Source organism: Mus caroli, unplaced genomic scaffold, assembly GCF_978045245.1.
Source record: "Mus caroli unplaced genomic scaffold, Mus_caroli_1 scaffold_10, whole genome shotgun sequence".
Lineage (NCBI taxonomy): Eukaryota > Metazoa > Chordata > Mammalia > Rodentia > Muridae > Mus > Mus caroli.
The window spans coordinates 34669597-34683263 of record NW_028227265.1 but is presented as its reverse complement, the minus strand read 5'-3'; the positions used below and the strand labels follow the sequence as shown (position 1 = coordinate 34683263).

The window sequence follows — 13667 nt, the reverse complement described above, 5'->3', positions numbered from 1 at the left end:
GACACAGAAACACAGAAGTTTAATACCATTTAACAGAAATGACAACAGGACACAGATACAACACTACAGTAAAACAGGGTGAGGTGAGAAAGGCAGAGGGACACAAGATGGATCACAACTGGGGTAGTGACTTCTTTGGTGCCCCTGAGGCCCTTTGACAGCTGACCCATGGCTCCAAGAAATACATCCTGAGGAAGTCCAGCAGGTGGCAGCATCACTGAGTGGAGCCTGGAGCTTATTCAGCATAAATATTCAAGGGTGGAGAGGGTCAGCACTGTAACACCAGGAGCAGAGTTCCTTAGGGTGCATCCACCCTCTTCTCCTAACACTAAGAGACAGGTCCCCTCAAACCTTGGTCTTTCAAGACATAGCAGCACCACACCCCACTGCCCACAGCAGCTTCTCTCGGCTGCAAGCCTCTCCCTGTGAATGTTTTCAGAGTGACTGAATCCAGAGGTGGGAGGAGGCCGTGGGAGGAGCTGAGGACAGGAGTTGCTGGAGGAGGTGTGTGGGCTTGAGGTCCCTCCTAGGCATCCTGGAGATTGCTATTGCTCAGGAGCACCTGCTCGCCAGGCTTGAAGGCTGGCATCCCGAGGTAGGGGCAGTTGGCACAGCGGAAAGCGTCACCCAGGTAGCACTGTGGAGAAACAACAGTCACATAGAGAGGCAAAGGGCCAAAGGGAAAGGGCATCTTTGTACACCCACGGGTCTCTTGTTCTATGAAAAGTCAGTCAGTACGGGCTCCAGCCACGAGAGCTGGTAACACAGCTGTACTGACATACTTGGGAGGCTGAGGCAGGTTTATGGCCTGCCTGAGTTATGTGGAAGCCCATGGGACGGAGGAGAGGTAGCTCAGGCAGCCTCTGCTACAGGAGATCACAGCAAGGTCAGCCAAAATAAAAACTGATAGCCACTGCCAGCCTGGCATGAGAATGCCGACTCCCTCTCAGGGTAACCTCTTCTCATTACAGCTGCACTTGTGGCCCACTATGACAACACTCAGTGACAAATCCCTTAAGATCAGCTACTCTGTGTGCAGTTAGGGTCAGGGGTTGGTGGGTGTCAGGAGGTGCAGTACGTACATTTCCACAGGCTGACTTGGGCTGAGAGCTCTGCGCCTTGGACTGCTCCCTCTCCAGTTCCTCTGCGAGGCCACAGGTGCTGGGGACCCAACAGAAACGTCAAATCTCTCACAGTGCTAACATACACCTAAGACTTTTCTCTTTTTACACAATGTCAAGTAAAGTGTTACAGAAGCAGCAGGCTAGGGGTGAGGTCGCTGGGAAGACAGCAGAGTGGAGAAGGATAGGGGAGCTGTCCTGCTGACTTCTGCGGGAAGCAGACCCAAATTCATGAACAGAAGGAGCTGAGCCCAGTGGTAGAGCACTTCCCTAGCATGTGTAGGACCCTGGGCTGTATGCCCAGCACCACAAACATACCAAAAATAAATTAAACACAAGAAAATCTGGATTTTCACTTGAAATCCTCTCATTTGTAGATGTTGGCAAACTGGAATAAAGCCAAAGGTGGTGGTGCAGGGCTGAGACCCCAGCACTGGGGAGGTCAGCAAAGTTATAACACCAAGCTCCCCGTGAGCCTGAACTGTAGTGTGAGACTATCTCAGAAAACAAACAAACAAAACAACAACAACAACAACAAAACCAAAACCAAAAATAGGGCTGGAGAGATGGCTCAGCAGTTAAGAGCACTGACTGTTCTTCCAAAGGTCCTGAGTTCAAATCTCAGCAACCACATGGTGGCTCACAACCATCTGTAATGAGATCTGATGCTCTCTTCTGGTGTGTCTGGAGACAGCTACAGTGTACTTCGATATAATGATAAATCTTTTTTAAAAAAGTATAAACAAACAAACACACAAGCAAAGAGCCATAACCACCACCAGTGGATGAATAAACAAGCCAAGCCTGGCTGGCACTAGTAGAAATACCAATGCAAAGCTTCCGTGTTAGGACAGAGTGACACAGGGACCTACTATTTCACGTTTTTCAAACTCCCCCCAGCACTACAAAAACAACAGCAGTACACAATTGGAAACTGTAGGGAAACAGCAACAGACTCAGCTTGACAGACAAACCATCACTCCCACCTCCTCCTGAGCCTTAAGGTGCCAAAAAACTGGTAGCTTACATAGGAAGACTTGCCCTGAGCAACCTTATCCCTGTAGAAGACACCGGCTCTGAAACTTAAGAGCTTTCCCACCCTCAACATCTAACTAGGCTCCCTTTAATAAAAGTGAATAAACAAATCCACCTAGATGCTCAGCTATATGATCAGCTTGTTTTTATTTATTTTAAAAAGTTTTCAAAACAGTCTTGCTATATAGGCGACCCTGCCTCAGCCTCTTGCATGCTGGCCTGGAACTCTATATAGACCATGCTAACCCGGAGCTCAGAGAGATCCGCTTGCTTCTGCCTCTCAAGGGCTGGGATGCCCAGACAGGATGCTTCCATTTCTTAATCTACACCATGGTGTGTGGGTCTGTGTCATTCTTTAAGGTTTACCTGTTTAGTTCATTCCTCTATACATCTTAGAGGAAAACCATTTTCAAGAGAATGAGGACAGAGAGATGCTGTGACACCTGGAGAAGAGCTCAGCAGAGCAGACCTGCTCCCCAGCACGTACCAGTTCTTACAGGCCTTCCTCTTTTTCCCTTCCCCACATGAAGGAGCCTTCAGGGAGGCTGGGTCAGGCCTCTTCAAATCCTCTGGATCAAGCAGCTCGTCTGAGTCAATGAGATCCTGGAGAGTGATGCAAACACTTAGCAACACAGCCATGGTCCCTCTGATGAAAAGCACACAACGCACACACAGTGCAACGTAAAAGCAACACCACTGTGAGCTAGGCCACAGGCTGAGGAGGCTAATGGTGAGAGCGGGGGGGGGGGGGGGGGGGGGGAGGGAGGGAGGGAGGGAGAGAGAGAGGAGCAATCGGGTGGAGGGAGAAAGAGTGTGTGTGTGTGTGTGTGTGTGTGTGTTTTCATGGGGAGGGTGGGCACAGGTAAAATGAAGAAAAATATTGTATTTATTTCAATATATGACTACTTGTAGATAATAAAATACAGTCAATGGAAGTGAAACATTTTCCATAAAATTTGAGAGGAAAAAAGCAGACAGTTATAAATATATCTGTGAAACGTGAAGACAGTTACATCTGCACACTCTGAGAACATAAACCATGACTTATTTTGCTCATCACTCTTGCCTCAATAGTAAAGGTGCAGAAACAACTTTTTTCTTTTTGTTTGCTTATTTTTCTTTGTTTTTTTTTTTCCAACACAGGGATTCTCTGTGTAGCCCTGGCTATCTTAGAACTCCATTTGTAGACCAGGCTGACCTTGAACTCAGATCTGTCTGCCTCTGCTTTCCAAATGCTAGGATTAAATGTGTATTCTACCAGCTAATGACTACCTGCAACTCAACTCCGGTTCCAGGGGATCTGACACTCTCTCTGGCCTCTGAGAACGCCAGGCATGCATATAGTGCCCATATACACAGAGAGATAGACAGACACTCATACACATGAAATTAAACAAATAAAATCTAAGGTCACTTTTTACTGCAAGGCATGGGGTGTGTGGGTGGGAGGACCAGTCAGGTGACCACAGGGCCAACTCACCACGCTGTCATCCTCCATGTCATTGGCTGAGAGGGTCCAGAGCTTGGCAGCAGCAGGATCCACAACAGGCTTCACTGAGTCAAACAGTAAAGGAAAAGAACTCTTTAAACTGTCAGAAGCCAACTACAAGCAAGCCCCAGCACCTGTGGGGACCAGCAGAGTGACTGACTGAACAGACTGAGAAGACAGGAGGGGAAGCTGGCACTCAGCTCCTCTACGATCCGAAGGTACAGCCTTCACACAGTAAAGGAAGTCTGTGTTCCTTACTTGTTTGCTTTCAGCTAGGCTTTCCACCAGCACTCCCATCATCTCACCTAACCGTGCATGCTGAGAACCTGGTGAGGTACCCCACCTAGTTTTATAGCTGTGGTTGTTATGTGGGGCTACAACATCCATTCTATGCTGCCTGCCTGTTCCTTGCTACCGGAATTTAACACCCTACAACATGGTAATAGTACTCCCTCTGCCTACTCTAAGTATTTGGAGAGTCAAATGAGAAAAGTATCAACAACTTCCTAAGTGGCTAAGATTTAGCTTCACTTAAGCCTGTTAAAGAAGAAAACAGACTCTAGTGAGGCTGGTGGCCAGGTAACACAATGATAGGACATTTTCCATCTAGGTCAGGACACTAGAAAGAATCTGTGAGCCTCAGTGCTGGGCATTAGAGGGGCAAATCCTAGGCAAGGCCTTTTGGGTAAGCACACCCACCACCAGAGACTGTCAGTGTCACAGCTGGATACTCACAACATCCACAAGAGCATTACTCATCTAAGCTACCCTAATCCTCCTGGGCCTACAAAATCAAAGGTCCATGTATTTCCTGAGGCCAGGCTCGAGAACTCTATTCCTGCCACTCAGAGGGCAGGAAGTAAGCACTGTAAACTGAGGTCACAGGACTCCAGAAAGATTAAAGCTGGACAGCAAAAGAGTGCAGTGTGGCTATGCCAGCAAACTTGTCAGATTTCTGCATTCCTCACAGCCAAGCACAACCGAAACATGACGAATGAAACATGGGAAAACAGTAACAGGCAGAATGAGAAATAAGCAGTGTTTGCACACAGACATGCACACAAGTTTTTAGGCAGAAGAAACACAGGTTTTGTGTTTAAGCATTTAAACAGGACGTATCCTGGAGGGTGTTCCACAGGACCAACAGGTACTGTGGTTACAGCTCTGACAGGACATTACAGTAATATCTACAGGGGATGCAGCAAGGGAGTGAGGAGGAGCAGGGTACAGTGATGTACATGAAAAGGTCATAACAAAAACCCTTTTTTCTGTATGAGTGTCATGTATGAAAATGCTATCACCATTGTGAGGTCTCCTGAGGGCAAACCCATCCATCCTCCCAGGGCCTGAGAGACTTCATCAACTGAAGAAAGGACTCAGGCAGGCCTCCCCGCCACCCTCCCCACCACACGCACAAGAGTATCCCCAGCTAGTCTTACCTGAAGAAGACTTCTTGTTGGGAAGCTTTAGCTGGCTAGAAGAACCCACTTCAAAGTTTGGCTTCTTGCCAGTGACATGGATTAAGCGCAGGCTGTCACTGTGGTAGCCCAGGTGTTCCTGCACGGACTGCACCTCCTCAGGGCTTAAGGCCTCCCTCTGTAACTACAATTGAAGACATCCCACGAATCAGTGCACGCTCCTCCATTCACTGTTTCACCAAGCCAGCCACATGGCTAGCCTGGGCTACATCCAACAGTGAGTCTCTGTCTCAAAAAGAGAATTTAAAGGCCTGAATCACATTTAAAAAAAAAAAAAGCAGGAATATAACAATACAGCTGTAACTGACTAACACGTCTTTCAAACCAAGAAAATGCTAATATTTTAAAATTTAATTTCTAGAAAATATGGAACGACAAAGGCCTCTCTTAACTTGAACATATCTCTCTACTCAACTGTCATAAGTGCACACCCCCTTCCACAGTCTTGTCTCTACCAAAGGTCTAAGGGACAATACTCCATAGAAGCCTAAGAGCTGTATACACTGAGTGGGACATAAGCAGTCAGTCGCCGTCCTCCCTGCAGCACATCACTGTTTAACAGCTCTAGGAAGGCCAGTGCGAACCACCGAGTCTTCAGAAGGGACCTGTTCCCAAGGCTTTCTTTTTCAAAGCATCCTCTCTCTCTCTCTCTCTCTCTCTCTCTCTCTCTCTCTCTCTCTCTCTCTCTCTCAGGCAGCAAGTATCACGTTACTTCCTAGTTCTGCACAGTGCCTATCACCTCACTTGCCCAGGATTACTGACAAACACTCTGTAGGTTTGGGTCACCCAAGGTTTACCTAACAAAGATGGATATCGACACACTTACCTCTTTTATTTCCACGAGGCCAGAAAGAGTCAGGGCTGAACACAGCTTAGAGGCCGTCTTCATTTTGTCATTGTTAACTGTCAAGGAAAACCTCCATCAATGGCTCCATATATCAAAGTTGGGAAAACTAGTTTAGTGATAACATTTATCTTGAAAAATCTTTTGGTGGTTCAAAGTATTCTTTTTTTTTTAATTAAATTTTTATGAGTACACTGTTGCTGTCTTCAGGCATTCCAGAAGAGAGCATTGGATCTCATTACAGATGGTTGTCATTACAGATGGTTGTGAGCCAACATGTGGTTGCTGAGAATTGAATTCAAGACCTCTGGAAGGTCTGCTGAGCTATCTCTCCAGTGCCCCAAGTATTCTTATTTAGGCTAGTACAGGTCATAAGTCCATGTTCTGCTTCCTGGAAACCCCTCCCAAAGAATGTTAGATAATGAATAAAGTTATAAACTGTGAAGTACACAGAAACCTAAGTACTGTCTCTCACCATTTATGACTCAAGGTTTAAATTTCCAGCAAGAACAGGCTGGCAAGATAGCCCAGTGGTTATAAGCACACACAGCCCTTGCAGAGGATGGGAATTTAGCTCCCAGCACCCACTTCAGAAGGCTCACAACAACCTTAACTCTAGCTCCAGGACGGGGGTTGTAGGACCATGAAAGGCAGCCTGGTTCCTGGTTGAGCTAAGGTTAGAAACCCTGGTGACTCTAAAGGGATGGAAGGCGTATCGCCGCCCCCCCGCGCCCCCCCCCCCCCCCCCCCAGAGAACCAGGCTCTTGGCATGAGGCCTCAGCCCTCCATAGATTTGTGGCCTCAGTCATGTAAGAAAAACGTCCCAACCCCCTCCACATGTAGTAGTCCCTGTGGTCACGTAGGCTCAAGACAGATCTTCATTTTAATGAGGTATGTAAAGGCCTTGAGGACTTAGCTAATAAACTCTCCTTCCCAGACACTCCTCCCTACAAAAGATATTTAACCTCAGGCCCACCCTAAGAAGTAGGGTACTGTTTTACCCATCTACTTTCTACCACGGGGGAGTACTGGAGAAAGCTTTTGCCTAAAGAGCAGCCAGCGGTTCCCAGGACCTCAGACTGCGCTACACACACACACACACACACACACACACACCCCACCCCAACCGGTGTCCTGCAGCTTCCCCATAGCCTGGTACCCACCCAGCAATGGCGTGGGGTAAGCACAGTCAAACTCCCATGTCCTGCCTCTCCAGTCCTGCAGAGCGGACCCCACTAACCATACAGGGGGTCTAATACCTTTGGCCTCCTACTACACTCATGTTCATGTATACTCACATACAGACGGCAGACACACACACACACACCAATACACAAATGTGCATACATTTCTTCTCTCTTAAAAAATCATAAAAGTTTCCAGCAAGAAAGCTTGTGTCTGCCATAGACATAACAAGGTCACAGCTATAGATACACAATACATTTTTATTTTCTCTGAAATACTTCCATTTCTATTATTTTACTGTTTCTGGTGGAATACTTCTACATCTTGATTGAATTCAGTGAAGAAAAAAAAAAGCTAGAAACCCAGGATTAACAATTCTGACAGCTACACTACTGCGCCTCAAGGCTTTAGTTCTTGGATTAGTTTTAGCTTGCAATTTTCGGAATACTTTAAGCTTCTCGCATATTATTTTTTACTCCCAGGATTCCAGCCATTGCTTTAAAACTCTGTATTCTGGAATAACCACAGACTCACAGGAAGTTGCTATGTGTGCTCCTCCTCAGTGCTGGAATGTTCTCTCTGTCAGAAACATGACAAAGATGAACCGTTCATCTGGTGACAGATTCAGCCATTTTAGGTGGCAATCTCCTTCTACTTATGATCTTGTAGGTCAACCAAAGAGCACATCTTCTCAGCTCTGTTGCCTCAGACTCTAACATCTACCCCTGAGGGACTAATACTACAGGAGTACCTCAGTCTCAGTCTCAGGGAGACGGCGCGCGCGCGCGCACAGACACGGCTGTGCTAAACTTTCACCTTCTGAGCACCAAGACCCGTACCTTCAGCTGTCTCCACTGGTTCTTTCAGAAAAAGACAGCCCCCTGGCCGGAGGATCCAGGCCATCTCAGCCAGAACCTCAGCACTGTGCAGAGAGGTGCTTCCTGGGACTACACCCGACAGAATGACATCGAAGCTGGATTCCTTATGCGCAGCTGAAAAGAAGAATCAACAGTTGCCTAAGCTGGGAAGCAATCTCCCAACCCGCCTCTCAAGCTCCCACAGGACACAGGCATCACCCAGAATGAACCTCCATAGCAAATAGCAAGCCACTGATACTAGCAGAGAGCGTTAAGACTCTTCTGCTCTGTAGCTTACAGATTCTTAACCTTAATAAGACAAGGGGAAGGGGCTGGAGAAATGGCTCAGTGGTTAAGAGCACTGACTACTGTTCCTAAAGGTCCTGAGTTCAATTCCCAGCAACCACATGGTGGCTCATAACCATCTGTAATGGGATCTGATGCCCTCTTCTGGTGTGTCTGAAAACAGGTACAGTGTATTTACATATAACAAATAAATCTTAAAAAAAAAAAAAAAAAAAAAAAGCTGGGCATGGTGGCGCACGCCTTTAGTCCCAGCACTTGGGAGGCAGAGGCAGGCGGATTTCTGAGTTCGAGGCCAGCCTGGTCTACAGAGTGAGTTCCAGAACAGCCAGGACTATACAGAGAAACCCTGTCTCGAAAAACAAAAACAAAAACAAAAAAGACGAGGGGGAAGAAGTGAAAGAGAAGCTCTTTAGAATGGTAGTAGACTCCAAAGCACAAGAGCATGCAGAAATTACCCACTGCATGCCCGGGTCCACTCTACTTCATCTAAAAAGAAATGGGGTGGCCCCAAACAAAACCCAAGTGTCAGGAACCATGGACAAGCAGCTCCCATCCAAGCCCTTCTCGCCCTGTGAGCCAAGGACAGGTAGGAACTCACACTGCAACAGCTGGGTGACGTTTTCCATGAATACCTGGCCCTCGCTGCCAGTTAACTCTTGCAGTCTAGCCACCAGCTTTTTTAGGGCTTCCTCAGGAGATGACTTGTCCCAGAACACTGCCACAAGCTGGCCAGGGGAGATCCCAAACTCCTCCATTCCGGCCGTGCTGCTGGACCTAAATGGTACTAGCAAAAGAAACAAGACAAGACAAAAGAGCAGTGTAACCCGTGCGTCCTCCAAAGCTGGTAACCCTAAGAGCCTGACTGACTGAACTAGAGCCTCAGGCGTCAGAATCCCAACAGTCCCTGACATAACAGGTAGACAGGACCGATAAGGCAGAGTCAAGACAAGGGGATTAGCATCGAGTAAGAAGGGTGGAGACAGGAAGATTATTTCATCTTTGAGATAGCTCGGTTTGAGCTGGCTATGAAACAAGTGGGCATTCATCAGCACAGGACTCAGCAAGGAAGGCAGTAAGTTGGCAGACAACCTAAACACAGCTACATCTTTTTAAAATTTGCTTTAATTTGCAAACCAAACACTTCTTTTTCATTACTTATAAAAATTCAACTCGACTGATTCTGTAGTAACCACTGCTGCCTTCAACATTTAACCTTAGCCAACTTCTTTAAAGCACCTTATACATACATCACCTCAAATGACCCTCAGAAGAGTCTGATATTAGGTCACTCCCAATGTATAGGTAAAGAACTGTGTCAGCCGACACTGTACACACATTATGTGATGTAAAACAAAAACTGGGATTAGAATCCAAACCTATGTTTTAATTATGAAAACTCCCTGCCCCGGGTCAACTTTCTCTTCCACCTGATATGCAGGTCTGTGTACACAATGCTTACCGAGGAGGTCAAGAGATACCTCTGTTTAGCTCCTCTCTCCTTAAACATTAATGCTACCAAGTTTCTAGCTTCAAGTAAGTGAAACAAAGAAGCAGTGGTAGGAGGTTCCCACTGAACACTTCTGACTTTGCAGAGATAGCCAACTCTGGGACAGGGATACCACCACACTCCCAGACGGAATTTAAGTAACAGGCATTACAGTTCTGTAAAAACATTCATGTGGGAGTGGGGGGCAGGGACAGGGGAGGGGTGCTGGGGGGAGGGGGGAGAAGGATGGATCAGCAAGTAAAAGACACTTGTTGCCAAACTTGATGATCTGAGTTCAGTCTTCATGAGCACATATGGAGCAAGAGAACTAACTTCTATGACAGCCACACCTGCAGGTACAGCACAGGAGGGCACACACACACACAAATAAAATGTAATTAAAAAAATGCATTTCATTTTTAAGTAACTGTTTTTGGGAGGAGTCCAAGACTCAGATAGCTCAAGCTGGTCTTGAACTTCTGATCATGCCTCCCCTAATTCACAAGTACTAGGGTTACAGGTATGCAACATCACGTTTGGCTTGGAAAAAAAAAAGTTCAAGTAATTCCCCTGTGTCTAAAACCCATGACCTTTCACCAGTCACCCTTGACTACACTGCACAGTGCTTTGTCATGTAAGAGATAATTTACTAGTGGTTTTAATTTCTTCAGCAAAACTTAACTCCTTATCTGGCTAGTTTCAAAATCTGGCTTCCAATGCAAGGTGACTCTTTCCTTACTGTATTTCCAACCACACCTTCTGTTCAGTTTCTTCTTGTGAACATCAGCAGTGTGCTACCCTGACTCAGCAAAAAGCTGAAGTAAAAGTATGCCACGTGGTTATCCGACAGGCAGGATTTTTTGGTTGTTTAGTTTTGGATTTTAAATCCCTAAGGATGATGAATGAACACTTTTAAGCTTCTAATTGTCACATGGTGTTGGGAAAGAATCTTTGTAAATCTTTAAGTTGGGCAACTTGGAATCAATCTCACATTTAAGACTGGCTGGGTGGGAAGAGAGTAAAAATACTGTTTCCTTAGGCATAGGACTACTGCAAGTCAGCTTTAGTCTCTTCTCTTTTCCTGTCAATAAACAGGAATAGCAACTAGCCTCCTATTCTTAAGACTGACTAAGAAACCCTGGGACAGTAAGTCCTGTAACACATTCTACAGAGGCTGGTTAATGAATCATGTTCATCAAAGGCCTCAGGTCCACCTCTTCTTTGTTTCCAACAGTCTTGGTAACACCTTCCTCTTCCTCCTTTAAGATGCTCCTAAGGAAAATATGCAAAGCTCCCTTCCATCCTTCGGACCTCACAGGAGAGCCTTGCCTTTGACATCCCTGTACCAGTGGGATTGTCAGGAAATTATCAGAGAAAACAACACATTCGGCTTCCCATAATGAGAGGGACCTCATGAGTAGATTAAACCTTAAACCTCCCCCTCCATCAAAACACACACACCTACAGTTTCTAGTCAGCACTTCCTTAGTAGACAATGTTCTTTTAAGCTCTAGAAGTGTAACCATGTTCATCTGTTTTGTTTGCTTTTGTTAATCTATTTAAAACAACAACAACAACAACAACAAAACAACCCACAGTGGCTCACAGCCATCTGTAATAAGATCAGATGCCCTCTTCTGGTGTGTCTGAAGACAGCTACAGTGTACTTACATATAATAAATAAATATTTAAACAAGCGAACAAACAACAACAAACCAAAACAAACCCAAAATTATTTAAAAAGAAAAAAATTCCAGTGCCTAAGCCAGCATACTCAGGAGCTGTGACTCAGGGCTGTTTCACAACTAAAGAGGTGAAGTAGAAGTCAATGTCACATAACTGTCACATAACTGACCTTGTTTGTTAGACGCTCCTCCAACTGACACCATCAACCCATGGCTTTTTAAAAAATGTTACTACCGGGTGAATACGCATTTGCTTTTTTTTTTTTTGTTTTGTTTTTTGAGACAGGGTCTCTCTGTGTAGCCCTGGCTGTCCTGGAACTCACTTTGTAGACCAGGCTGGCCTCGAACTCAGAAATCCGCCTGCCTCTGCCTCCCAAGTGCTGGGATTAAAGGCGTGCGCCACCACGCCCGGCCCGCATTTGCTTTTAATACTAGTACTCTCCAGACAAAGCTGGGCAGATCTCTGGGAGTTTGAGGCCGCTCTGCTAAGTTACCAGCAGGCAGTAAGAGCAGTGCCTCTCCTCTGGGAGTAACTTCTGGAGGTGGGTTTATTTATCTTTAAGGCACCTAAGAAGCACAGCCAGGGCTACACAGAGAAACCCTGTCTCGAAAAAAAAAAAAAAAAGAAGCATAATCTTAGGCTTGGGGTCCCATTTAAGGTGGCAGGGAGGCTGAGGGTGACTCAGTGGTAGCAGGTCCAGCTGATTAGGGATAGGGGCACAGTTCAGTGGTATGTGCTTAACCTAGCATGACCTGGGTTCTCTTCAATACCACAAAGCCAAACAAACACCAACCAATAGCCAAGAATGTCGGAGCCTGCAGGTAATCCTAGCTCTCTCGGGAGGCTGGTGTAGGAGTTCTGAGGACAGTTTACGCTCCTCGAACCTCGGTGAAACTCTTCTCTCAAAAGCCATTATCAGGGCTCTGGGAAGGTCGAGGCTGTGCTTTGCAAGCATAAGGAGTTTGAGCCCCAGAACCCACATAGAAAACCTTGGTGTGTGGGCTACCAAGACGATTTGATTCAGTGGGTTAGGGGTGCTTGCTTACACAAGCCTGACAACCTGAGTTTAACCCTCAGAACTCAAAGTGGAAGCAGAGAATCGATTCCTCCCCAACACACACAGAATCTTTATATATATATATGTGTGTGTGTATATACATACATACATATAATATATACACATATATGTGTACATACATATATGTACATACATATATGTATATATGTATACATATGTGTACATATGTGTACATACATATATGTATATATGTACATACATATATGTATATATGTATGTGTGTGTATATATATTTCAAAAGCTCGTGTGACCAAGTTTGTTATTCAGCCTTAACTGGTAAGCTTCAGGCCAACTAGAGGCCCTGTCACAAAGAAGGTGGCCACAGTTTGATGAAACACCAAGTTGTCCTCTGGCCTCCACACACATGCGTATGCACCTATACATACATGTTCCTCCCATGACCATGACACTAAACATACACCGTTTACTTCTAGCGAACATCAAGCCTGCCCTGGTGGAGCAAGCGAGGCAGTCCGCTCTACTCTGAAGACCCGCAGCTTGGACTCAGGCCGAGAAGCGAACTTCTCCCGACCTTGCAAATGGCTCGTGATCGCTAGAGATCACACCCCGGCACAGGGGCAACTCTCCAGGACAAAAGCCTGGGTGGCTCCTTCTATAAACAAGCATCCTAGGACATAAATGCCGGGCTCGAACGGACAACCTGTGGCTCCAGGTTCTCCCCACCTTTGGTGCTTTCCGCCAAGTGCCCTGGAGGAGACTCAAGGTCACCACCGATGGCTAGGAGTAAACTGGCGGTCCCGATGCCAGCTCCGGGTTTCACGCGGAAAGAGGCGGCGGACGAGCCCCGGCGTCCAGCACGCCGCGTGCAGAGCCCCGGCCGCCGCGGCCCCTCACCCCGGCTTCCCCAAGGGGTGACAATGACGGCGCCAGAAGCCGAAGCGAGAGCACGGGAGACCAGAGTGGCCCCTAGGAGGGCCGTTAGGCCCGGTCAGATGCTCGAGCGACCCGGAGCGTCCTCACCTTCCTCCTAGCCTGAAAACCCGCTCCGCGGACGCCGGCTTCTCGTCCTGGTCTCTCGCGAGAAGACACCGCACAGCACCTGAGTCCTAGTGAGCGGACGCGGCCCCACTGACGCGTGACG

The 13667-nt window shown here is 46.8% G+C and overlaps 1 protein-coding gene across 2 annotated transcripts; it reads right to left on the bottom strand.

The window, feature by feature from the left end:
• Nucleotides 1-13667, bottom strand: Ciapin1 (cytokine induced apoptosis inhibitor 1). 2 transcript variants are annotated; one of them, XM_021169472.3, is made up of 9 exons: nt 13547-13667; nt 8914-9099; nt 7992-8144; nt 5950-6026; nt 5085-5247; nt 3637-3710; nt 2644-2759; nt 1083-1161; nt 1-637 (listed from the first exon to the last, which is right to left on the bottom strand). In XM_021169472.3, the coding sequence occupies exons 2-9, from the start codon at nt 9068-9070 to the stop codon at nt 527-529; spliced, it is 930 nt and encodes a 309-aa protein (XP_021025131.1). In that variant the 5' UTR covers nt 9071-9099; nt 13547-13667; the 3' UTR covers nt 1-526. The 2 variants fall into 2 exon arrangements, with proteins under 2 accessions (XP_021025131.1, XP_021025132.1); XM_021169473.3 differs by lacking the exon at nt 13547-13667 and adding an exon at nt 13250-13540.